At 34.9% G+C, this 26,116-nt stretch overlaps 1 protein-coding gene across 4 annotated transcripts in view; it reads left to right on the top strand.

Annotated features, from left to right (window-relative positions):
* The window catches only part of trc (Serine/threonine-protein kinase tricornered), a 952,993-nt gene that overhangs the window by 279,066 nt on the left and 647,811 nt on the right, over positions 1-26,116 (top strand). For all 4 annotated transcript variants that reach the window (XM_089592301.1, XM_089592302.1, XM_089592300.1 and 1 more), the window contains one exon: positions 18,369-18,602. In XM_089592301.1, coding sequence (XP_089448427.1) covers positions 18,369-18,602 — 234 coding nt within the window. The remainder of the gene's footprint in view (positions 1-18,368; positions 18,603-26,116) is intronic.

Here is a 26,116-nt window from a genome sequence, read left to right as displayed (position 1 = left end):
ACTTTATGCATATACACTTTTACCTACTACATCAAAACATATATGGACGGTCAAGACGTCCAATCAGTTGGAAAAGCCACGCCACGTTATACTAGCCTTTCAGACAAATCGTAAAAATCAGAGAGGTTTTAATGCCAGCCAGATTGATTATTGTAATACAAGAAATGTAAGACTGTATATAAATTCACAATTTTATCCTTATGGGGATCTCAATATCAATATAACAAACAATCAATTTGCATTGCTATATGACATGTATGCAAACTTTCAGATTTCATATTATGGTAAAGATAGTGCACCTTTGTTAAGCAAATATCAATTTCAACATTCTGTACCTTTAATTGTCCTTGACTGTTCTAAACAAAGTGAGTCGTTAAAAAATGCTCCCGTACATGTGCGATGAGAATTCGAATCTCACGACAATTTTCCTAATAAAACATCAGCTTACTTACTGTTTAATTTTACATGATCGTATTATTCAGTACAGTCCCGTGAGTGGGGATGTCAAAAAACTTATGTGAGGCTATAAAACCCGATGCATGACACCACAAACTTCATTAATCTGTTAGCCACTATGAAAAAAGGTCAGAGCAGTTGGACTAGAGAAAAAGAAGAGAATAGGCGATGGCAAGAAGAGTAGAAAAAATTTTAGAAGAGAGACACTGAGGAATGGAAAGAAAAAGAAGCTAGGTAAAAATCAAAAAATAATAAATGTGGTAAAATCCTTTAAAATAAAAAAATCAACTTACTAAGTCTCATAAGCCAACCGTTAGCAAATTCACTTTTGATGTTAAATATCAAAAACTTTTAACCAAGAATGATGATGATGTCAGAAATAAAAAATCTTGGCTGAAAAATTTAACAGAAAAATTCTCAACTAATAAATCATCATCTTCTAAACATAAAAATTATGAATGATTCAAACAATAATTTAAAGTTTTACATAGAAAAAAGGATAAAATGGAATACACCGTAGACATGCAAGACTTTAAAAAGCCTGGCAATGATTACGTGCTTAAAACATTAGCTATTCCACCGCTCCATCCGAACAATGCTGAAGTATAAATGTATTTCTTCAAAGCACCCTTTGCTTGGCGTAAATTATCACAGAAATATAAAGATCAAAATTCATATCTTAAACGTTACTATCATGGACTAGCCTGGAATTCAGGCAATATAAAGTGCACTGAGATTGGGAACATTCTACGAGAATCTTAAAGATTCCACCAAAATTTTTGTGAATGCAGATCTAAAACACAAGGGGCTTGAAAGATTTGGATTTAAAGTACCTGATATGACAGATTATCCTTTGTTTGAGCTCCCAAAACAGGTTACCAGTTGCCCTCATCATAATGGAGCTTACAAAACCATGTGTGCTCTTCACAATGTCAAACGCATGAAAAAGTGTTACTTATATACAGAATAGGAAGATAAAAGTAATGATAATAAAGAGCTGTATACATAAATATTTAAGAACAATGTAATTCGTACTTTAAAAATTGTAATTCAAAATAAATTTTCTAAAAAATAAGAATAAATGTTTTAAAATTTACTATTATTTTCCTAAAAAAAAGGAATCCACTCCTTGTCTGACCTACTCTCATTATATATTATACATTTTAAATTAAAAATCTTTATAAATATAGATATACATACACGAATCGTACGTAAGTATTTATCTATGTATGTAGATGAACATGTAGATGTGTACATGTATTACCTTGGAAAGGTAACACTTATTTGTCATACCTCTCAGATATGAGCGTGAGGTTGGGACTCTCGTCCATACATACAAAACAACACTCTCTCCTACAGGCTAACCAGAGAGAAGGAAGCTGTGCACAATCCCTAGCGCTTAGTGTAGAGTCGTGGCTGCCCACGCACGCTTTCGCACGTGGGCGGGGAGGGGGACGTGTGCTCGTATCGGCCTAGTTTATCTACTACCATCTTTTAGTATTCCGCAGAAGCCAGCAATAACGGATAAATGACACGAAAATCGGTTTTAATTTTTTCCTGCCTAATTCTACAGTTCAAAAAATCTGCAAGAATTCAGGATAGTATAAAATAAGATACTGAATATCATATTTCCTTTTGGAGCTGCACTCCCCAAAGTTGATTTCAATTCCGTTTTGAAATTCCCGAATATTAGCCAAAATTTAAATTTAGCACTAAAAATTTCGAAAAATTTTTGGCTAAAATGAGTTAAATTTATTCTTATGCTTTATCAGGAATTTTCAGAAGGGTTAAAAAATGGCAGAGATAAATTGAAAAAAATAAGGTTTACCATTTGGGCTCTGTAGTAACCCTATTGGTCGATTGGAGTCTGGAAAAATTTTAGAAAATTTATTTTTCAGTTCACGACGTACTTGAATTTTTTAAGATTTTCCAGAGTTGAGGCAGTTTTATCCTACTTATTGGGCTATGCACTTTATTACATGAATATGTGTTCTAATAAGAGAAAAGTTTCTGATTCGTTAAGGAGATATGTAAGTAGTAAGGGTGAGTAATTTCCAGACACTTCTGACGTCAGCGTCTGGTGCCGTCGTGGGTCGGTCGGGCCCGGGGTGAGTGTTTGATCGTGCTGTTGGAGGAGGGTGAGGAGCGGGGTCCCTAGCTGGGAAATTTTGGGGACTTTAAGGACGGGTGAGTAATTTTCAGACACCTCTGACGTCACCGTCTGGCGCCGGCGGTCGGGCCCGGAGTGAGTGTTTGGTCGTGCTGTTGGAGGAGGGTGAGGAGCGGGGTCCCTAGCTGGGGAATTTCGGGGGTTCGAGGAGTAGCGTGGTTTTTGAAATCTAGTGGGCGTTGGAGGTGGGGTAGAGAGGTGAAAATAATGAAGTCATTTGGAATGGGGTTGACAAAATTTATTCATAGCGAGAAATAAAGTGATGCACATACCAATACAATGTAAAAACTGAAGATAATTGCTAATAGTATAAAATGTATGGCGATATAATATTCATACATATAGGTAAAGTTGTCACTGATAAGTAGTGTTGATAATCTAAGTGGTTATAGTTTTTCACAATGGAAGTGATCAATAGAACGCAAGATGTCTAATTTTTTGTGATGTGTTTCAATGCAGGATGTATATTTTAAAATTAATTAAAGTAAAATATTTCTAGACTTACAATTTTGATTACATGTTAAGAATATAACGCGCTTATTTTCTAGTTTCTTACGTCTAGTAATTTTATTGTACAAAGTTACACTTATTTTATCATTAGTTGATGTAGTTCTTGAAAATATTGAACAAAACGTACCCAAAGTATAATTATGAGACATAAAAAACAAAAATTGATACAGAAATGACCACACACTCGAGAGTCAATACTCTGCAATTGTTGTACGTTCCACTCGTAACTAATACAGTTTTGTCTAAGTCGATCAACATGGTGTGAGACAGCGGGTGGTAACCCATAACTGTCAAAGAGAACTCCGTGTCCGTTGGTATCGACATAGAAGGCAACTCAATGCGCACCAGGTATTAATTTGACATTAACTCTCAGCATTGTGTGAGTGAGGTCCAAATAATCCTCATTCTAAGAGTTTATAACAAACTCTATCGGACTTTCGTTGGTTAATGATGAAACAGGTTTATAATAAACTCACCGACTTGCCTCTAACGCTGTCTGAGTAAGAGGAAGAGAAAATAAATCCAACTCACTCTTGAGACACGGATCAGTGTGGCTATGCAAAAAAAACATTATTAATATTTAACTAAAAATATCGGTCACTTTAGATTTATTTTTTTTCTGCCCTTTTTTACTCTTTTTACAGTTAACACGCTTAATTTTTTCACTATTCTTCTTTTTCCCTCCTGTGGTCTTATTCTTTTTAATAACCCTTTTCTTGCGTTCACGTTTTGTCACTCGAGATGTTTTCTTTTTAGCACGAGTCGTAGGCATGTGATGGGTAGCGCTTCTGCTATGAGTCTACGCTCAACGTTTGTGCGGTAAAGCATTATATCTTGATCCTTCCATTAATCTAACAAGCTTTTCCGTTGTCTTACGTTTCAAGTTTATACCTGATTCGGTTGCATGATTTGTCAATGCATCTTAAAAGGGCAAATCACGTTGACCAATGTGTTCAATTATTTTTACACTATCTTGGAAAGCTTCTTTTCCAACAGCGCGTGCATCTTTTGTTATATATGGCATAGCTGTGCGAAAAAGCCCCGTGAAAAAAGAACCTATGCCATGATCCCTCTGCCCATGCGAGCCAGTAAACACATGCTTAACACCTCTACCTCCACCACCGTACTGAGAATAATACACATCGTAAAAACTCATTTTGTACTACGATTCTAAAAAAACACTTTCCTAAAATGTTACACCACCGTCAGTGCCCCAAACTCGAATGCTATCGGTTTACCGAATTGGTCTCTTATATCTATATCGATTGTATGAAATCTATTATTAACGGGGGGTACGTATGCAACAGGCGTATACCTCTTGACGATTATACTACCAAAATGAACTTCCTTAGCATCCAAGTTAACTATTTGTAACAAAGGTGCAAACGTGTCCTCAACAATACATGGTTCACATATATTAGAGTAAATAAAAAGTTGATCGGGCACTGCTCTTGACATGCTTGCTGGCTGTTTACCGTGAATTAACATTCTGTAATCATCCTTTATTTCTGCACGTTCTTTTTCGATATGAATTATTCCTTCTTCGAATCATAAAATGCGTTGTACTGCGTTTGATAACCAGGGTAATTTTCCACCCTTATCTTTTTTAAAATATTTCATTATAAATTAAAACACTGTTCCTTTGTTTTCTAAGGTGGGTACACCAATAAATACAAATCCGCCGTCCTTGTTATAAATTAACTTACGTTGATATTCTTCATCTTCAGAGATATATTCCATCCATTTGTTATTTATTGCTTCACATAAGCTATTTATCGAGTCGTATGTGCCATGTTGAAAATGACATTCTGTTTTATCCCTAGGTGCAGTGAGTAACGCGTCCTCTCGAGTGACATGTAAAATAGTGCACGGTACGTGAATCTCGGAAATTCCAACCTCCCATTTTCCACTCAGCTCGATTTCTTTTGGTAATTGAGTAGAAAAATTCGTTGTAGTATTATTAGGAAAATATTTTTTACTGCTGTTGCTTGGCAAAGTTATCATAAAATCATTATGAACCATCTCTCAAGTCTCTTTCAAAAATAACAATTACAATACTAACACCAACAATTTTAAATATTTATTCACTCCAGGATTTCACGGCTCTTTTTTCGAATACGTTTTTTTCGCGACTGATACGCACGTAATCACCGACTTTATACTTTGATTAAGCTTGACGATTCTGACAATGTTTTTGCTTTTATGTTCGTGAGTTTACTAAATTTTTTCTCGCAACGTGCGCGATATCTATAGTTTCTGCACTGGGTGCTAGCTTGATTGTGGAGTGGGGTGATTTATTGTACCCATCAATTAAATCTTGTAGTATATCGATGTAGCGGTATGTATTTTTATATGTAAAATATCTGTACATACGTTCCTTGAGTGTTCGTATGAAACGCTCTACTACAGCTGCTTTAACGTCAGGGTTACTCACAATCCGAAATTTAATTCCATTATGCTTCAACAACTGTTGGAACTCAGTTCCTAAAAATTCTTTTCTCTGATCTGTTTGTACTGTTTTTGGAAATTGATAGTTTTTATTATCGAGAATTTTTATTAAAACTGTGGTAACTTTACGGCAAGTTTTATCACGTAATGGTTGAGCCCATACAAATTTACTAAAAACGTATATCACAAGAAGAATGTACGACGTACCACTGTTATAGTTTTTGATGGACGTCAATTGAATGAGATCAGCCTCCCACAAATCGTCCAAAGCGTTGACATCGTAAAAAAGGCGTGGAAACTTACGTCGAATAGTTTTGTGTAACGCGTAAACGTATTGTCCCTTCAATCATTCCTTTATTTTATCTGATGAAACATTTTTATTTAATTTTATTAAGTTTCTAACCTCTGTGAAACCAGCCTCATGACGGGGTGTAAGGTATTGTTTTTCCAACGCGTCCATTTTTTCAAAATCTAAGCCACTGTCCACCTCCCGACTCCTACTCCTCCTCCCTTTTGCAAAGGTGTAGATGTCTTGGATGGACTTTTGATGTTACTTTTAATAATTTTATTCTCTTTAATAGTAGTTTTCCCAAATGATTGATATGCTTTACTGTCGTCTTTACTCGACAATTCATCAGTAATATCGTCATAGTCACGGTCTATCTTCTCTCTAGAGTTGAATAATTTTTTACAAGTCTTTGATAAAGTCTCGACTCGATTGACGTTACGAATCTCCCACAGGTCATCATTTCCTACAAACTCTTGAGGAGTAACGATCTCGCGCAACATATTACCAAATTTTTTTCTACCCACAGATTTGACTGTTTTTCGGCGTCTTGCCGTATCTTAAGTCAATTAAAATTAAGTCAATAATATTAGAACCTTGTATTTTTTTACCATTAATGATCACGACATCCTGACTATTCCAACTTATTATAAGGTTAATCTTTTTTAAATAATTTAAAAGTAATTCAGACTTTTTTTGATATACTTTAGGTATTGTTTTCAGAATCATATCATCACTCATTCGATCATTTGCATCTGTATCATATTTTTCATCGTCCTCTTTTTCCGTTGATACGTATGGAATTCTTTGTTCGTCTATGAAATGAAAGTATCTTTGTAAGACTCTTAAATATTCTTAAGATCTTTCATGTTCGTCGTTGAACGCATTGAAGTCCAGAATTTGTTTCATTTCATCATCCAAACGACTGAGGTTGTTTCCAACAGTTTGTACAGATTGTAAAACTCATTGCGATAAAAAATCGTTAGTAGCAGTAGAAACAGGTATTACAGCTTCATAGAGGGGTTTCAAATTTTCACTGTGTATTCTTTTGAGCTGTTCTTTCGAAATTAAAACCATTTTTTTTGCTTTATCCATACCACTTTAAATCTTTTTATTTTATAAAGCTCTTGTTAATATTTCGCTTGACACCGCTTGAAGTATAAAAGGTAAGAAACCATTACCTTGTTGTACAACAATTTTTCTTTTATTTTCCAAGGATCTTCACTGTCAAAGCCTCCTTCCTTCTCCTTTATCTTCTTTTTCTTCTGAGAAACTACTTTCCTCAACACGTTTTTTAATTTTTAAAGTTTTGACTTTTGTAATTTTTTCAAAGTAACAGCACCTTTTAGTACATTTAGAACACACTTGCAAATACAATGACTTAATTTTTTATCGGCATTTTTTAATACTGTAACACGCTGATCTTTATTTAAATGCTTGAGAGCTCCTAATATTTTTATATGTTCTTTTTCAAACGGTATCTTTGAAGAAAACGATGAATTTGAGGATCTATGACTATTTCGGCGATCAAAGTGTTGACCTGTCATCCGATGTGATGCAGATGCTTCTATCGTTCAAACAAAACTGAAGATACAAACTCACTGACCAGTATTTTAAACAAAATTCTATTTTTTACCTTAGGCGATGTAAGTATAGCTACTGTGTACGTATTTTGGTAAATATACATACTGATACTCATCATCAGGAAATATACACGTACAAAATCTAAATTGGTCCAGTGTATCCTGCTGACAATCGATCATTAAATAACCATGTCCCTTTATCGTTGTATCCTGATAGGCTTCTTGTACAAATTTAGGATCTTCGGGAAAAATTTGTCTTGCCAAGTGTTGTATTTGAGCACGATCACGAGGATTTTTAAACAAAACAATATACGAAGCGTTGAGACTTATATCACGCGAATGAGTAGACTTGTGAAAAATGTTTTGAGTTATAAACATAACACTTGTGTTTTTATGATGACTCCCTTTTGTGAGCAAATCCACAACAACATTGTTTGATGATTCACGCATTCAATCATCGATGATGAGTAATTTCTTACGTTGAGGATCGTTCGAATAATGTTCATGTTATGGTAGTCCTTGGCGAAATTCAATTTGTTGACCATTTGTAAAAAAATTTCACTTTTATAACTATCCTGCCGACTCTGCGTAGTAAAATAAAATTCTATCGAATCGTAAACTTCACAATTCATCGATAAAATTTAAGAATCCTTTGACGAAAACGGTCTTACCACACCCTGTAGGACCACAAATCATACTCGTCCACGGATGCTGCCAGCGCGTATCCATCGCGTCGTTTGAACTAAACTACGCATGTTAGTGTAACCGACTTGATTAAAATTATTAATTTACAAATTATAAAAAAAAAAACCCATTCGTAACAGCGGTATGGCGGAGGCGGCGGGGGTAACGGTATAGCTGATTCACCGCGGGGAGTCGAGCTGATCTAGAAAGCGCGCGCGCGTCTCATGTAGCTAGATCCGCCTAGCTAAGGAGCATTATCTCTCTCCCCATCCCACTCTTTTTTAACTTAACTAAACAGAGGGATCTCTCATTTTACGCTTTTCTCACTAGGTCAATCTAAAACCTGAAAAGCGTGCTATGTGTGTTTTTATCTTCTTCCTCTTTTAAAGATCCTATCCGTACGAGTTTCAAGGGTCGAATTGCTCTCTGAAATAAAATATGACGTCTCCTCGAAACACAAGACAACGTGACAGTAAAAAATTAGTGGGTCTTACAAAAAATGTACGGATCTCATTCTTTTACACACCATCTTTGTTCTACATTCAACTAATTGACGAAGATTCCGATTATAAAATTTTGGATTCGTAAATGCAAGAATATTACGGTGAAAAAAAATCTGACATTATTTGTCAAAAGTCATCAACCTTAAAAAGAGAAACTGACTTACCTTTTTTACAAAAGTTAAGACAAATGGATTTGAAGGCATGTATAATTAATGTAATTTTGTGTACAATATTATTTCAATAATGCAGAAAAATATTGTTTTAACAGCCTCACATGCATACAGCAATAAAAATCAATAATAAATGGAGACGTTGTATGGCAGAAGGTGGGAACAGATGTAAAATGATTAATGTAGGAAAATCTTTTGATACATCGCAATCTGTGATGGAGTGTCATATAGTTATTTATGAGTTGGAACAACGTTTTTTAAGTTTACCGCCTCGAGCAATTTCATGCGGGTTAGAAAATATTTTACCAATATCGTGGTTAAATAGTTCTCGTTGGACCGATCTCCCGTGTATGCTTTTTTGTCGAGCAGTTAAAAATAGAACTTTAAGGACTTTTTTTTATCAACGAAGGATAAATTAATACCAGTTTTTACGTTTTTCTTACCAGTGATACAATAAATGGATTAACCATTCATTTAAACACCATGCTATGTGCATTTGATACGGCAAGAGTTGATTCTACTGGATTTCATCACCCTATTTGGCCTAGTCACTCACCTGTTAGTTTTACTCGTTGAGTTCGTGTTTCATCATCGTCACCTTCTTTTTCTACGAGGAAAAATTTATAAAATAATGATCAAAATCATGAAAAATACTGTAAAAATAATTTATGCGAGAAAATAAAATTTTTTGTACTTATTTGAGTTTTATTACTTATTAATTACAGGAATTTCATATCGATACACATATTTGCACAACAAATTGATCTTTCTAAACACTACTCGATAATTTATAAATAAAGTTAAAATGTTTTAAAAATATTTGTCTGTTGCATCTGATGTATTTCTTTGAAAACATACTTTCATTTTTTTCATTCGATACAGAAATTTATTAGTTGCACAGTAAACGTTAAAGTCGTGTAAGCTTATGAATAGGACAACTCCCAATCAACCAACCTGAAAACTCTTTTGGGTATGTATTAGATATACCAAATTCGATCGACTCAATTTCATTTTCTTCTATGATGTTTATAATATCAGAAACATGTATGTTTAGAAATTTATTAAAATCATGATACCATCCACTCTCCACCTTTTTATTATGACATTATTTTTTCTTATGTAAAACCGTTTTCGGATCAGATTTGCATTTAATATGTACAGCTTCACGCATTTTATCAAAGATAATGACATTTAATAATATATTGCTCTTATATTTTAATCTTCGTACAAATTTTAGCAATGTATAAGACTCATTTATTTTTCTTTTATTTTTTAGTTCTTATAAACTATGAAGCCATGCTGTGCCATGCCAATCCTTCCAAATATTTTTTTAAATCCGGGAAGTGTTTACAATCTGGAGTACAATTTGGTGTAAGCTGACACGGACAAGTATAAACTTCTTTGTTTATTTCTTGCAAGGCATCGTATAAACCTAGGAAAAATAAAAAAAGGTTACGAATAAATACTTAAATCGTTTCTTAAAATTATTTCATTTTCTTGTAACCGAATGGGTAAAACTGTTTTCCATCAATGAAAACACGTTTTTTAAAGACAATTTCACACGTTTTATCCTCGATACGTGTTACGACGTCGTGTGTGTTAGTTTTTCTTATCATAGAGTTTCGTGTAATTATAACGTTATTTTTATTTTCTTTATTCTCATAATCGCTATTATTTTGAGATTTTTTCTCAACCATAGAGACAATCGTATCAAAATTAAGTTTTAACGTATTTTGGTAGTTGATTCGAATACCATTTACTTTACAAATGTCATGCGTCTCACCGGTTGGGCCACGTACACGATAACCGTAAAACTTTGGTCCTCCGAACACAAAAGTTTCTATAAAAGAACCCTCTCCATACTCCTCCAACTCGTCTGTTAGTTGGCCTAATAACGATCCTGTGGGTGGATTATATTCCTCGGGATCTTTAGTGTTAGTTACAAAAATACTCGAATCAGTGTCGTAATATAACACTCCTTCGCCTAAATTTTCTAAATGAGAATACAATTTAAATCGTGCTTGAGCTGTGGTGTAAGCAGCTATAGCTACATTTGTACAGGGGGACGAAAGTGCCGCTTCGTCCTTGTACCTCCATGTGATGTACATGACATTATCGTTTGCCGGAAGACAATGTTCAACGTGAATTTCTTTATCATATAACAGCTTTAATAACGATTTGTAATCATTTACTATGATCGTTCTTCGAAGATTTCCGCATTGACCAAATTTAGCCCAAAAACTATTTAAACACAACTTGGCTACAGATCGCAAGCCGGCATTTTTTGAAATAATATTTTTATCTAGTTTTATTTTTTCTGTGTTTTCGTAATGAATAATTTAATTATTTTTTTCTGTTTCTGTTTTTACATTGGTAGGCCAACCGCTTGCCTCTTGTTTGATTTTAAAAAAAGTATCTATATATTCGGTAAACAGACCACCACTCCGCGAAATAGGGTCATACTGAGCAGTTTCGTACTGCCAAATTACATTAATTCGAATAAGTTTATACCCTAATTTTAAAGCTGTCTTTATTTCATCGGAAACCCAAGTTCCTTTTAAGATCCGATCATTTAAGTCGTGAGAACATTCATCCTCGCATACTTTCTCCATACACGTCTTGCATAGACCAAAAAGTAGTCTCCCATACATTTTTTGGGAAGTACGGAATGAAACAGATTTAACGGTGGTAAGATCGAATATTTGACCAAACCCTCGACGTTATCGTTAAAATTTTCGCAATTATCTCCTGATAGAATAAAACAATCATCCGCATTGTAAATTTTAGGATGTTTTAAAGGAAATTTGCCTGTCTTACATATGTATGGGTATAAGGAACATGCGTCCAAATAATTTATTTTTCTATTTTCTTGAGCGTAATAACGCGTAACAGTATTCTCCGTATGGCTTCCATAAAAAGCGTTTCTTGAGTTTAAGATATTATTTTGAGCTATTGGGTGATTTTTTGACAAAATTAAAAAGTTCTTGATTTTTTTCCAAATATCGGTTGAAATCGCATTCCCACATCTCACTTACAGTGTAGCCATATTCTTTTATTTTCGAGATCATTTTAAGTGTATTTTCATATCGCTCCGAATAGCTTGTGAAGTTTGTAAGTTTCTTCGTTCGCTCATCGGGGTAACAACGCGGACACCCTTGAAAATAACAACCGTGAAATTGAAAAACCGTACCCTTGCAAATTTTTTCTCCGGCTACAGGTTTTAAAAAACCATCAACTCCTTGTCCTTCTAATGGTCGATATTTTAATGAACGTCCTGCATGAATTATTTTGATATTTCTAATTTTTTCCTCACACAATAACCATTTAATCGATTTTTCCGAAAATTGACCCGATCGTGTACAACCGTTTTCTGGAGTAATACCTATTGTATCATTTAAAAAAAAAATTTTTTCTAAATACAACCGAGCAAGCGCTTGCGATCGTCACGCTTTCTACAAAAGGATCAACGTTTCCGACTTTTAGAAAGATTTTTCTAAAAGCTGTACACGGCTGACGCAATATTTTAACATCTTGAACGCAATAATGTACTAAATCCTTCTGCATATTGAATTCTTTTTTTTCCTTGATAATTTGATCATACCAACGTACAAACTCTTGACTTTCTTTTGAACTCATTGAGTCTGGTGAAAAAAATTCAATCGCTGGATACGGTCCTTTGTAATTAAAATTTCTTTGCTCGTAAAAAGATGGGGAAAATACCCTTTTTTTAAATTATCCGTCAAGTTAAAGGTTTTTGGTAATTCTGCTAATTTGATTGGTAAGTAATTAAGGCTATCGATGAATTTGGTTTTTTTAATGCTCATTTGTATGATATTTCATTCGTTTAAAATAACGTTGGGAGTTTTGTTTTAAGAAACAAGATGTTTTAAAATAAATTGAGCGTCAAACGATTTTGCGTTGTGTGCTGTACATATAAAAGAAGAAAACGTTTCACTTTTTTCTCGTACAGCAAAGTCGAGAAACATTTTTAAACATTCCTCACCCCGAAAAATTACTTCTTTTACACCACAAAATTCACAAATGGATGATTCTGAATCTATACAGTCATCACATTGAATCTGAGCTACACATAAAATTGGTACATGTATGCGCATTTTTAACGTATCGTCCACAGTTTCATCCTGACGTGTCTCAAAATCGTAAAAAATAAAGCAATTTTTTTTCTTGTAATGTTTCTCTTTTACAGCTTGAATCATACACAATTCATTTAAATCATGTATGGTTTTACACTGTCCTTAGTATTTTTTTCCACACTCGTGTTTTCCCTTTGCTAGGTTATCAAATTTTGCACAAAAGCTACACATTTTTAAGGTATTGCATACAGATCTTTTGACTGCCCAATACGTTTTTCTTTGTGCATATGACTCTGGACGTTTATGATTTTTGAAACATTCTCTATTATAAAAAGTACGCCCACAGTCATCACATTTCATTTTTTCCATTTCGGAAGTATTATTATTACAATTAGGGTTTGCATTACATGCCATGCAAACGAAAGGACACGAATGATTTACTATTTGTCGATATGTTTTATTACACGGTAAACAGAAAAACACATTTGTTTTGATTGCTAAAAAGTTTATAATTAAATTACAATGTTTAATATTATTTTAATACATTATGTTTATAAATGAACTGTAATTTGATGGCATATCTTTCGACCAGTTATAAATTAAAGCCGTGCTAGTCCCGAAGTGTTTATAGTCAAAAACGCGAATGGCTATGTTTTTTTGTAAAAAATATTTTTGAAACTTTACAATTTTTGAATACCCAAAAGCGTCTGTATCTTTTTTAACTGTATCACTATCCTTTAATAGTCTTAGAGCTTTTTGTTTTTGCTCTTTTTCATTTTTAATACTTTTCCACTGTTTCTTATATTTGATAGTGTCATTTTTATTTGAATAAACCTCGCGGCAAACAAGAGCCCTCGCTAGACATAAATTTTCATTATTTTGAATACTTAATACTCCTTTCTTTTCTATATTTTTCATAATATCTACGGAGGCACTCATCCCTTGAGGCACTTGTACATATGTTACCTCAACAATTATATTTTGTAAAACGTTGAAAATTCTCTTACTCTGTTCGATTCTTCCAAACAGTTTTAGAAAATCTTCGGCCGTGAGTGTGTAAAGAGGTCTATAATATAATCCTACAGCACCATCGGTCAACCCGTCCGATTCTAATGACACTCCTACTAAATAATTATGCTGGGAATAACGGTTTTTAATCATATCTACAAATTCCTCCATCACGGAAGCTAACCAACCATTTATCTTACCCAGCGTTACTAAATTTTCATTTGGGGGTAACATCTTAAACGTGATCAGACGCCCTGTTGATCCGAACGCCTTAATATATTTTTCTACATCTCTTATTATATTAATAAACTCTCTATTTTTTAGTCCACGATTCTCTGGAACAACTTTTTCTATGTGTACGTTCATAACACCACCACCTTTTTGCACAAAATCACAAGCACAGTTACACCCACAATCAATTTTGCTACTCACTTCACTTGTTTCCGGTGTCGTGTATGTCTTTTGCTGCTGCTGTTGTTGATCCTGAGGCTGTTGTTGTTGCTGTTGTTGTTGCTGCTGTTGTTGCTGAGATTGTTGTTGATGCTGCTGCTATTGCTGAGGCTGTTGTTGTTCTATTTCTTTTTGTGGACCACTTGGTTCCGAATCAGTCAGCTCTGTTAAAATAAAAAAGTTTTTTCATTCTATATTCACAATGAACTACACTTACAATGATTTAATAAATGAGAAAATTTATTTACCTTTATCTGCTCCAAAATAACAAATTTCTTTGCCATTCCCGATGGACTAGTCATTAATTCGTCATTGTTCTCGATATTTCTTTTCCTATTTCCACTGACTTGTGTAGAAGTCATTGAACTTAGCGTCTGTGACGACGAGGAAAAAAAATTGTTTTTTTCGGCTATCGTATTCACTGAAATTAGTAACAATAAAATTATATAAAAAATAACGTAAAAATTACTTTGATTTAAAGTGATAAAATGTACTTACTTATTATTTCGTAATGGTCAAACAATGGCTTTAAACAGTTACTGTTCCGTGAGTTGAGTGGTAAACTTTTAGCTACTACAACCACAGTTTTACACAAATATCATACAATAAACTTGTCTCACTGTCAGAAAGAAGCCCTTGAAATAAACTCCACAGCACCTCTTGAAGCTCTTGCACTGGTGCATTCGGTAGCACCTTATTAATATAAACCGCCGGGTATTCTAATTTAATCACGTCATGAAGCGCGAATCCATACATGACACACTGCAATACTACTGCCTGCAATTTTTCAATCACCGAATCCATGATAAACACGCGTACTACTCCTTTTCAACGGTTAAGAGAATATTATTTTGGCTACGAGTACTCGATAGAAACTGACTCTTCCTTTTGGTCTTAAGTTTCTTATCAACTCTGTATCTTCTCTTCTTTTACCCTACTCTAGAGAAAATGCATGGAGCGGGGAGTGTGAAAATCACATTAACAGTGAGTAAAGCCAGTCCCTTGATATTCGTACAGTTTTTAATGACTTTTCAAGAGCTCGTAAAAATTTGACTCTGACTCGACTTGTTTCATAGAGTAATGTTTCACTTTTTATAACCCTAAAGTAAAAACTGATATGTGATTACTATTGATACAATTGGAAGGCTTGTTGTCTGTTTAGGTATACTTTGTAGCTCTCATATGGTTTCTTTACGGAATGGTAACATCCTACGAGTTTTTGACTTTAGGTCCCAACAACTGACAGTTTCCATGCAACCATCCCCTTAAAGAAAAACGCAAGATAGTAAAAGAGGATAGAAGGAGAAAGATATCGAGAGAGAGGGAGAGAGGAGAAGGATAGAGCGTGAGATCTGATAAACAGTCAGTCCCATTTTTTCGCTACCCGATCCTACTTAAGTAGTGTGTCAGCAGTCGAGCAACCGATACGTTGACAGAACCCCCTAGCAATCGTAAATAACGTATTTCATCATCGCAAGTGTTCAGTGCTAAAGTGGTGACTAGTAAAAGAAAATTTTTATAACATTTGAAAATGGCTACGGCGGTCGTTGTTTGGAGACGTAAAAGGGATGCATTTCTTCAAAATGAAAACTCCTATAAGTCCCATGAAGACGACAACACCGATCCCACGTCTTATTCTAGCTTAAATGTACTAACTACTACATATGTTTTAAATAAATCTTGCACAAAAAAGATCTAAGTTGGATTATACTATGATTTTGACAAACAAGTGTTCGAACCTTTGATTCTTTTATCAAGGAATGAAATCACGAAAGGGTTAAATCTTAGTTCAAAAATGTGGAGTGAAATGCAATCATTTTGCAGTTATCTAAGATTATTTCAATAATACGACTGCCCAAGTATTAGATCGAATACATTTTAGTGACATTGAGTTGTTGTTTACCACATCTTATGGAACAAAATCTATTATATTCGATTTTTACCAGAACAACAATAAGCAAGATGGGTGTAAAAAAAAGAAACCTTACGGTACTACAGTAGTGATGCAGAAACCAACCTTTTGTGGACTCGCAGCTGCAAGTGTGGGTGTGGATGAAAGACTTCATCGTATTGAACGTGTTACGATATTAGTAAATAAATGTAAAAATTTCATCACCGAGGAAATGAATCTAATGCTGAAAAATACCGATACAGTAAAAAAATTGATGATTCGGTGACAGAAGGTGCTGTGAAGAAAAATTCTGGTCAAATTAAAGAAACTGTAAAAAAAAAGTTTCAGTCTCCTACCGACAGTGTATTTTTGCAACATTATTTTGAAATTGTTTTCTTAGAGTTAGAAAATATCTGTGTAAAAATATTTGTAAACGAAGTAAGGTATAAGTTGTGGAATGAATAATTTTTATGTACAAGAAGGTATAAATAAATGTACTAAAACTTATAACTTGGATATTTCTCATTTTTACTTTTTCTATTTTACGTCTTTTTCTCAAGACAACTTACTCTGATACAAGCACACAGAACTGCAGCCCATAAACATTAATTTTTATAGCTCCTTTGACTTCCTTTCCCTCCAATCTTTGTTTCTTATCCCCCTCATAATTCGAGCCATACTGCATCACATCACATATGTTTCCCCATCCCTCACCCCCCTTTATACATTAAAATTTTTCTCGTAACTAAGAAATTTCATAGCTCTTTGACTCTCATATCTCCCATAATTCTTCTACCCACTTGACACAGCTTATTTTATTTCTCAACCCTCTTTCTGTCGGTTAGAAAACATATGGCTCTTCCACCCTCACAGCATACTATCACTTAAAAAACAGGTTCTTTCACGAAAACCAAAAAACAATAAAATAGCTCTCTTAATCTTCTGAGATCTTGATTTTCTCTCCCTACAACTAGGTCTGTTGCTAGAAGATAATAACCTCTAGTTAGGAGTATATGACATTTGGTCTGCATTAACACCCCTCACAAATATACCTCTCATACATACTTACTATCCTGATACTTTAGCGCTATTTTTTCTCCTGCATCGATAAACAAAAGAAATACCACATGTCTCGGACATCACCTTTCGCAGACATCAAAGATGCAAGGGAGACAGGGTCACTCCAGAAGTCCTATATTTTTACCTCTCCACCCCACCTCCAACGCCCACCAGATTTCAAAAACCGCGCCACTCCTCGAACCCCCAAAATTTCCCAGCTAGGGACCCCGCTCCTCACCCTCCTCCAACAGCAAGACCGAACACTCACCCCGGGCCCGACCGCCGGCGCCAGACGCTGACGTCAGAGGTGTCTGGTAATTATTCACCCGTTCTCAAAGTCTCCAAAATTTCCCAGCTAGGGACCCCGCTCCTCACCCTCCTCCAACAGCACGACAAAACACTCACCCTGGGCCTGACTAACGGCGCCAGACGCTGACGTTAGAGGTGTCTGGAAATTACTCACCCTTGCTACTTATGTATACACAAATAACAATTTAAGTAACTGTATTTAAGATTTTAGTAGATAAAAGCCTTGGTTCATAATTTATGTTCATAGTCTTAACAAAAAATAAATAAACCAATCAATTAAGTGAGATAAACAATTGTTGGTTTTTGTTATAATGAGGAATACTTAACTAAGTGATGATTGTGCTTGTGACGAATGACAACTTTTTTGACTAAGCGCAGTGTTCGTATATTACAGAATTTCTTTCATTAATACTAAAACTCTGGCAAGTGAACTGTGTTATCGGAGTGATGTTTAAAGTGTTATAAGAACTTATTCTATGTCTAGCTTTTTTAAATTATTGTTACTATTATATACATTTGTATATCGGTAACATAAATATTATGCATTCCGGACGTATAAGTATTGATATATGCATACATATAGCGTTAACACCCGACAAGGCGTAGAAGTTTTAATATATAATGTCAATAATATATAGTGTTATGTTTTTTATTTTTAAATTCGCAAAACCTTTCATAACTAATTACAGAAAGTTTAGTGTTCGTATTGAGTAAAAGTTATTTTGTCATAAATTTTTTCTATTATAGGTCACTTTAGAAAACTACTACAGTAACCTTATTGCACAACACATTGAGAGGAAACAAAGACTGGCAAAATTAGAAGAATCTTTAAAGGATGAAGCTTTGTCGGAACAACAAAAACAGGAAAAAAGATCACAACATGCCCAAAAAGAAACTGAATTTCTTAGATTGAAACGTTCACGGCTAGGAGTTGAAGATTTTGAGCCTTTAAAAGTAATAGGAAGAGGAGCTTTTGGGGAAGTACGTGAACATTAAGTATTACATTTACAATCTTTATTGAATTTTTGTTCTTAAGATATAAAGAAATATCAATTTTTGTTACATCGATGAACTAAACCAATTAGTACTATCTGTATCCAGTTGTTTAGTAACAATTTTAAATTGAAGTATAATTTTGTGGGATCCAACATAACTGGTTCCAGTTTATTTCTAAAAAAATTGGGGTGAATAATTGTACCAACAGAAAAAGAAAAAAGGTTTGATGCTAGAATTACTTTGACTATCGAATATTGGTCATCTTTAAATTTTGTACTATTATATAGAAAGTTGTTAAAAAGGGCATACTGTTTGAGGTTCTGGATTTTTTTTTTAAATATGTAACATTTATTTTTTTGCAGTAATTCGTATGCATGTGTATGTTGATAGATATTGTGCTTGTGCCTTTATGTTCGCCATGCCCCCACCACATTCAACGCGCTCTAAAGTTTTTTTACCAAGATGTTAATAAACATGACATATTTTTATTAAAATAATATCAGTTACAAGGTTTTTTTAATTAAAAAAATTATAGTCTTCAAAATACTCTTACTGTTTGATTGTGTTTTAATCTTAACATTTTTTTCAATGCTTGTAATTAAGAAAAAAATTATTAAAAATTGTTACCATAGTCTTTATACTTGGTGGTGCGTGTCACTAGAGCAAACATTAGATCTAAGGGATCTGTCAAGCAGAGTTCAGGGGATTCCTTGTACTTGCCGTAATTGGAGGCGTACCAGTCGCGAGCACCATTTCTCTTATTGAAGATGCAGCAAATAACCAGATTTACAATATATACTAGAAGTAGGGATGGTGTGTTTCTTGTAAATAATTAGTGCGTGGTAAAAAAGTCAGTATATACTTGCTTTTAAACTTCAAGGCTAATCTTAAAAATATGTTTTCCCAAAATTTTAATGCTTCTATATCTCAGTTATTTTATTATAGTCATTTTAAAAGTGATTTTATATCTACATTTTATTTTTCTTCCACAACATCTAGTCTGAGTACTTATACTAGAAATATTAAGTAGCACTATTGTCTTCTTAAGCATACTTACTTTGCCAAATTACAGTACATCTATCGTCTTTTTATACGGTACATCATTATTATTATTTTTAATGTTATTGTAGTTATTATTGTTATTATTATTTCTTTTATTGTTGTGGTTGTTATTGTTATTATTATTATTATTATTATTATTTTTTTTTTTTTATTATTACGATTATTATCATTACTATCTTTTTTTTTGTTCATTTGACGTCGTCCAGAATTCCTTGACGCACGATAGGAGGGGACACGAACTCCTTTCCTGTGTGAAACTCGCAGACTGTCTGAAAATGATGTTTTCTACTGTGATGTTCTTAGCAATACAGACTAAATACCCACTAAACTAGCAAGACCTATCTCCTGGCACACCCAGCTTGGAATCTGCTTGCCCATTAATGCTTCGAGCCGGAGCTACTTATTGACGTTCCCTTTCATCAGGGTGTCGTCACTGTCGTAATGTTACCGTCTATCTAGTCTGTCTAGTCATTTGCTGTTTTGCGGGAACATTAATTCTCGTTGCTTCGCCTTGTTAATGGCTTGGGTGAGTCAGCACAGCTCAGGTCTGCAATGTTCATGCCGCTTTCGTCCGCTTGGACTTTACTTGCGCCTTGTATGCACTTTATTCTTAGACTCTTGCAGCGCTTTCCTAAATGCTGTGCAGCAACCACTATCTGCTCCGTATTTAGCACCTTCTGTTCTGCAAGCGAAACATTGGGTTTTCTTCTTGAAATCTTCATTGCAGTGATTGTAGCTGCAGCATTAGAAAGTATAGCTTCGACCAGTTCTACTTATCGCAGTTTCAGGCTATGTGTCCGTACCCTAAACACTAGTAGCATCTGATGACTTTAATCCGTCTCCTTACTTTGCAGCTTATAAGGCCTATTAACAACCTCTTCATTTCTTCAATACTTCTGGTGTTGATATCTACAGTTTTATTGGAGCTACTTTTTGCCCTTTTTTTATTCGCTCCTAGTAGCGACACTGTTCTTATCTGTGGCAAGCAATTAGAAATTCTACTGAATTTAAGTTTTACATTGGCTTTCTCGTTAATCCGATCCAGATCCTAGATTTTAAGCGTTATCTCTATATCATTCTATTTTATGAATCCTAGCCCCCTCACAGTCTTAGATATACTGCTAACTAGGTTCCCTTTGCCCTTTACTGCTCTTACTTTAAAAAGAATATCTTTCTTTTCACTTATAGTGACTCCTTTGACTGTGATCTCAGCCTCTTCTGGCTTGAAATCAGTCCTTATCTTCTTTGGGACTTCTTCTTTTTATTATTATTATTATTATTATTATTATTATTATTATAGTTATTATTATTATTATTATTAATAATATCAGTATTATTGTTAGTATTATCATTATAATTTTTATTATTGTTGTTATTATTGCTATAATGATAATTATTATTATTATTGCTATTATTATTTTTTTTTTTTTCCTTTGTGGGACCTGCAGTCAACCTAAGGATGCTTATTTCTCGCTACAGTGGTCTTAGCAATGTTGACTGAATACCCACTAAGCTAGCTCGTATCCCGCTTTCGTATTAATCCTTCGAGCCACAGTCTCTGAGACTTAGCTCTTGGTACGGTCTTCCTCTTGTGGTTTCATAACCGTCGTGTCGTGCAGGTGTGCGTGTTTAGTAGGGCATTCTCTAGCTTCATTTTTCCTAAGCACCTGTCCTTTATTCATGTTAAGAGCAGTATGCCCCTAGTAATTGTATATCCACTGCAAAGTACGTGGAATCTCGACAAAAAAAAGGATTTTTTAAGGAGCCGTTTTACGATCAAATGCTAATACAGGTCTCTTTTTCGCTTATTTCCTTACTTCGCAACTGCACCCAAGTGGTGCCGACCCCCTGCTGGTTTCTATAAGGCCCTCATAACAGCCCCCCCCCCAGACGATACCGCTCACCAGCTGGAGGATGAAAGAGCAAAGTGGTCTTTAGGAGTGAACTCGCACTTAAGCGCTCATGCAGGCTGCCATTCCACCTATTAACCTGTCTCACGCTAGCGCCCGAGGAACCTCTTCCCCACAAGCTCAGTGCCCTAAAAAAAAAAATAAAAGAAAAAAAAACCAGTGAGCAGTGCGTGCTTGGGTACTCAATTAAGAAGTTATACTTCTATACAATTATACGGCTGATATAATTATAAACATAAATATACCTTTCATGAAACGATACCGTGTACAAAGGTGGTGCAATCATCGTTGTAATGAGTATACCTACATAAGTTGGGTGTGGTTTTAATGAATATTTCACTACTTAATAACTTAATAATTATAAACAATATGTTATGGCACAATACAATATAAATAATATTGAGGCTGGCCAGTACAAGATTGTGCGCTTTCATCAAATCTTCCGATGGTTTCAAATCAACTTCCCATACTGCCTACGCTATTCATATCTGTAACATCACACTCAAATTTATCACATACTTATAAGATTTTTCAATAGCATAGTAGTACATGCCAGTGAATGTCCCTTCAGGATGTTCGTCACTCACAGATTTTTTGACAGATATTATTCAAACGTTAAACCTATATTGAAATAGCATGAAAAATTTCAAAAAATGGCAGCTTATTTGACTATACCAGTATTTTATACATGTTACATTTCAAAAAATTGATATTTAAGATTAAACGGCATTTATATGATTTGTAAAAATCTCCTAATTTTTTGGGTACAAAAGATTACTTTTAGATAAACCTATCAAATTTTCAAATAGACCCACAAGTTGGTTTGTAAACGAATTTAGAAAGAGGAAATGAAGTGTGCGTAAAAGCATGTATGTGAGTACATCTACATGAGTTAAACAATTGCTACCTTTACTGCACACATTAGCGTTCCTCTCACTTCTCTGAAGTTTTTTTCCATTAACTATGTGAAGAACGTCCTTAAGTCAAAAATGACTTTAATTACGAAAGTATACCATAAATACCATAAGAAATACCCAAAAAAATTGTAGATCGTTCAACAGAACCCTCTTTCACATGTTTAATTTTAAAAATTCGTAACTCAACATGTTACCTCATGGAATAATCACTTAAAATTGCATTTATAAGATTTGTATACACCCCCTCACTTTTGTTTGTATCAAAAGTTTGTATGGAGATAAGCCTGTTTTATTTTCAAATAGATGTATGTTTTTTTTTTTTTTACACAAGGAAGAACACAAAGAAGAAGGGGTCAAGTATGATTAAAATAAAAATCAGTACATCTATGAACCTATGCAGAACTATAAATATTATTCAGACACAGTAATAAAGATATTCATATAAATGTGAAAATAATACGTGTGTGTGTTTGCGCGTGTGTGTGTATGTAATGTGAAGACATAATAACATAACCCTTTTGGTGAAAATGGAACTATGAACAGTACGATAGTGCTTCTCATATCCAAGATATGACTTTTACGCTTGGGATAGCAAAATTACTTCGCGATCGCGAAAAATTTCGGAAGATTTCGGCTTCGCTGGACATTACTATCTTGACACTTAATTTTAGTATCCGGGAAAACATTTTACGAACTGATTGTAAAATGCCTATGCTGAGCATAGCTCTTTACTTTACCAATGCTGAGCATAGTGGTTTTACTACAGCATTTTTTACAGTGAGCTCTATAATAGGGCCACCAAGTATGAATTTTAACAGAAAGTTGAACTTGCTTGGTATGGAGAAAGCTACGTGTGCATGTGTGGATGCAATACAGTTTGCAAACACACGCGCACGCAAAAAAATAATTCTGCTCAAATCATTGACTTGCATAATGGGGTTGGATTGTTCTTAAAATCTATTTCCGTTACACTTTTTCTTTTTCTCAAGGTTACCAATCAGAAATCGTTGATTTACTCCGTAGGGCAGAGAGCACTTATAGAAGTATAACTTTAAAAACCGTCGCACCGTGATCTTCTCAGAAACAAGGGCCCTGCAGCCCACCGGTCTTCCTTATTCATCCAAGAAACCGTTTTCTTTATTGGCCTGGAGGACTGAGTATATGTATTGGGCTACTGCATTTCATCCTTCCTCGTTTAGTAGCATCTCATTAATCATGTTGTCGGAATTGAACGTTCCGATATTTTTCTGCAGCGCGTTTCGTTCAGGTTACTACTTGGCACGGGCAACGAATGAATGTTCCGTGTCATCCTTTTGAGGTCCACAATATCTACAAGTAGCCGTCTGTGATTACTGCAATCTGTGTAGGTAAGAGCGGAAATAACCGTGTTTTCAGAGGAGTTGGGTGAGATAGAAATCTGCATCTCCGTCTTTTCGCTCAGTCCATTTTTTGACATCTTGTACCAGGCGTGCCGTCCATCAACCTCTAGTTTCCTCTTGTTATTTGTGCTGCCATCTTTCCCAGATCATTTTCCGAGCATTTTGTTTTGCCTCCTTTCTTCCTAGGTCCTGGTCTGTGATATCTTTCAATAGCCATTTCTTTACAAAGAGATCGATGAGGATAAGACCAGCTATAACCATTATCACAGCTTGTAATGCTGTTGGGTAAGCGCAGGTTATACTCGAAGCTTCTATTCTTTGGACTTTTGCAAGCCTTAATTATTTCCTTTCATAGTTCATTTCATCTCCCCATATCTTAGCCCCGTAGCCAGGATAATGGACTGGTCAGTCAACATGAGGAGTCTGCGTTTTGCTGGTTTTGGACCTCTGATTTTTGGCATAATTCGGCTTGAAGCCGGTACCCTTGCCACCCCCTTGTTCGCTTCATGCCTGAGGTGGTTTAAACCTGAGCTCAGTCACTTTACATATTACTGAAGACTCTAGTCTGTTTGAATTTGTACAAAGGTTTAGATCGGTTAACTGGCTGATTTTAAAATCTATGCTTAGTCCTAAGGATTCTGAGTATGAGAATTACTTTACAACTCCTTACTTCAAAGTTTCTAAAAAAAAAAACTCTAAGTCTTACAATGCCTAATATGAGCTTATGTCTAAGTACATAGCTTTAGGGCTCATTAAGAAAATTCCTGAGCCTGATTTTGCCATATGTTTTTTGTCATATTATAGTGTTTAGTATACTAACGGTGAAATTTCGAAGCTACGAGTTGTATTTAATGGTATATTCAAAAATCGATACGAAATTTCTGGAACTCCGTTTTACATTCAAGTTTCAATTGGTAACAAATCTCTTTGAAATTATTTTTAATTGCGGTTTCATAAATTTGCATTCACCACTGACATAAAAAAAAAATGTTCCGGCAGATCGTTCATCCTTATGATCAGATTTTTCAGGCTTTACTGTGTTGTTAAAAATCGTCTGAGCCATTTAATATATTTTTGTCTTTCAACGGTTACTCATGGCTTAGTAAGCTCGCCATACCTCGTCATTCATGCTCTTCATCAGATAACAACTGATAGAATTGAGTCCCGTGCCAGAACTGCTAAAATCATTTTAGAGAAGTTACGTTAATGACTGTTTTTGTGGTGCTCGTTCAATAGTTAAAGTAAGGTAAGAGTACTGAGCTATTAGACTTAGCTGATTTAGTCAGTTTTCCTCTTAGGAAATGGTTTGCGAATTCTTCCAAAATGCTCTCTGTCGTGCCTGATGAATTGAAGTTTGAAAAAACTCGGAAATCCTAAGGTTTTGGGGCAACAGTTTCTGTTTTTGGCTTATTTTGGAACCCTATTAGTGTTCGCGTATGTGTGTATACGCTTATTAAGAGTGAGAGAGAGAGAGAGAGATGAAAGCCTCGTGGCACCGCAAGGTGGGGGGGAGTCTCTCCCAAAAGGGCCCCCCTCCCTTAATTGTCGCCGCGTTGTCCAGTCTCTCTAGACAAATCGCGAGCAAGAGTTAATTGCAATCGAAGAGCGTTAGAACGAGCGTGACTTAAGTCCTTGTCTGCTTCGATCGGCATTTTTTTTTCTCGCACTGACCAAGCGACGCACGCTGCCCCTGGAGAGCTTTCCTCTCTCTCCTTTGTCTGAGCACAGTCCGTAATTTCAATTTGTTTAATTATTAGCATCATTTTCCGGTCTTTTTTCCTGAATCGCCTTTATCTTTATACTTGCTGTAAAAATACAAGTTGTTTCCTATTATCGAAGTGTTCGTGTTGAGCGTTTTATTTTCTCCCTACTCTCTACAGGCATTTGTCAACGATAAAGGGTACGTTCCCCCCCCCCCGCGACCTTGATAACAGTCCATTGCGACCTAGAAGCTCGAAATGAAACAAGTAGTGATGAATTTCAATTCAAACTTGCTGTTGAGACTTGTCTCCAGTTTTGGACAAAGCGATCCTTGTCGACTCAATCAGCCAAGATCATTAATCCCTTAGGTTGGTTCTTACCTATTCTCATTCTTGGTAAAATTTATTTTTAGTTACTGTAGTTGCTTAAAATATCGTGGGATTATCTTTTGCTGCTGTAAGTAGCCTCTAAATGGGACATTCATTAGAGGAGAAGCTTCAGTTCAACAAAATTACTGTACCTCGTTGGAA

The sequence above is a fragment of the Copidosoma floridanum genome, unplaced genomic scaffold (genome assembly GCF_036245765.1).
Source record: "Copidosoma floridanum isolate Cflo_tuat_1 unplaced genomic scaffold, Cflo_Japanese_pri ptg000016l, whole genome shotgun sequence".
NCBI classification, from domain to species: Eukaryota; Metazoa; Arthropoda; class Insecta; order Hymenoptera; family Encyrtidae; genus Copidosoma; species Copidosoma floridanum.
This window is presented reverse-complemented; position numbering and strand designations above follow the sequence as displayed.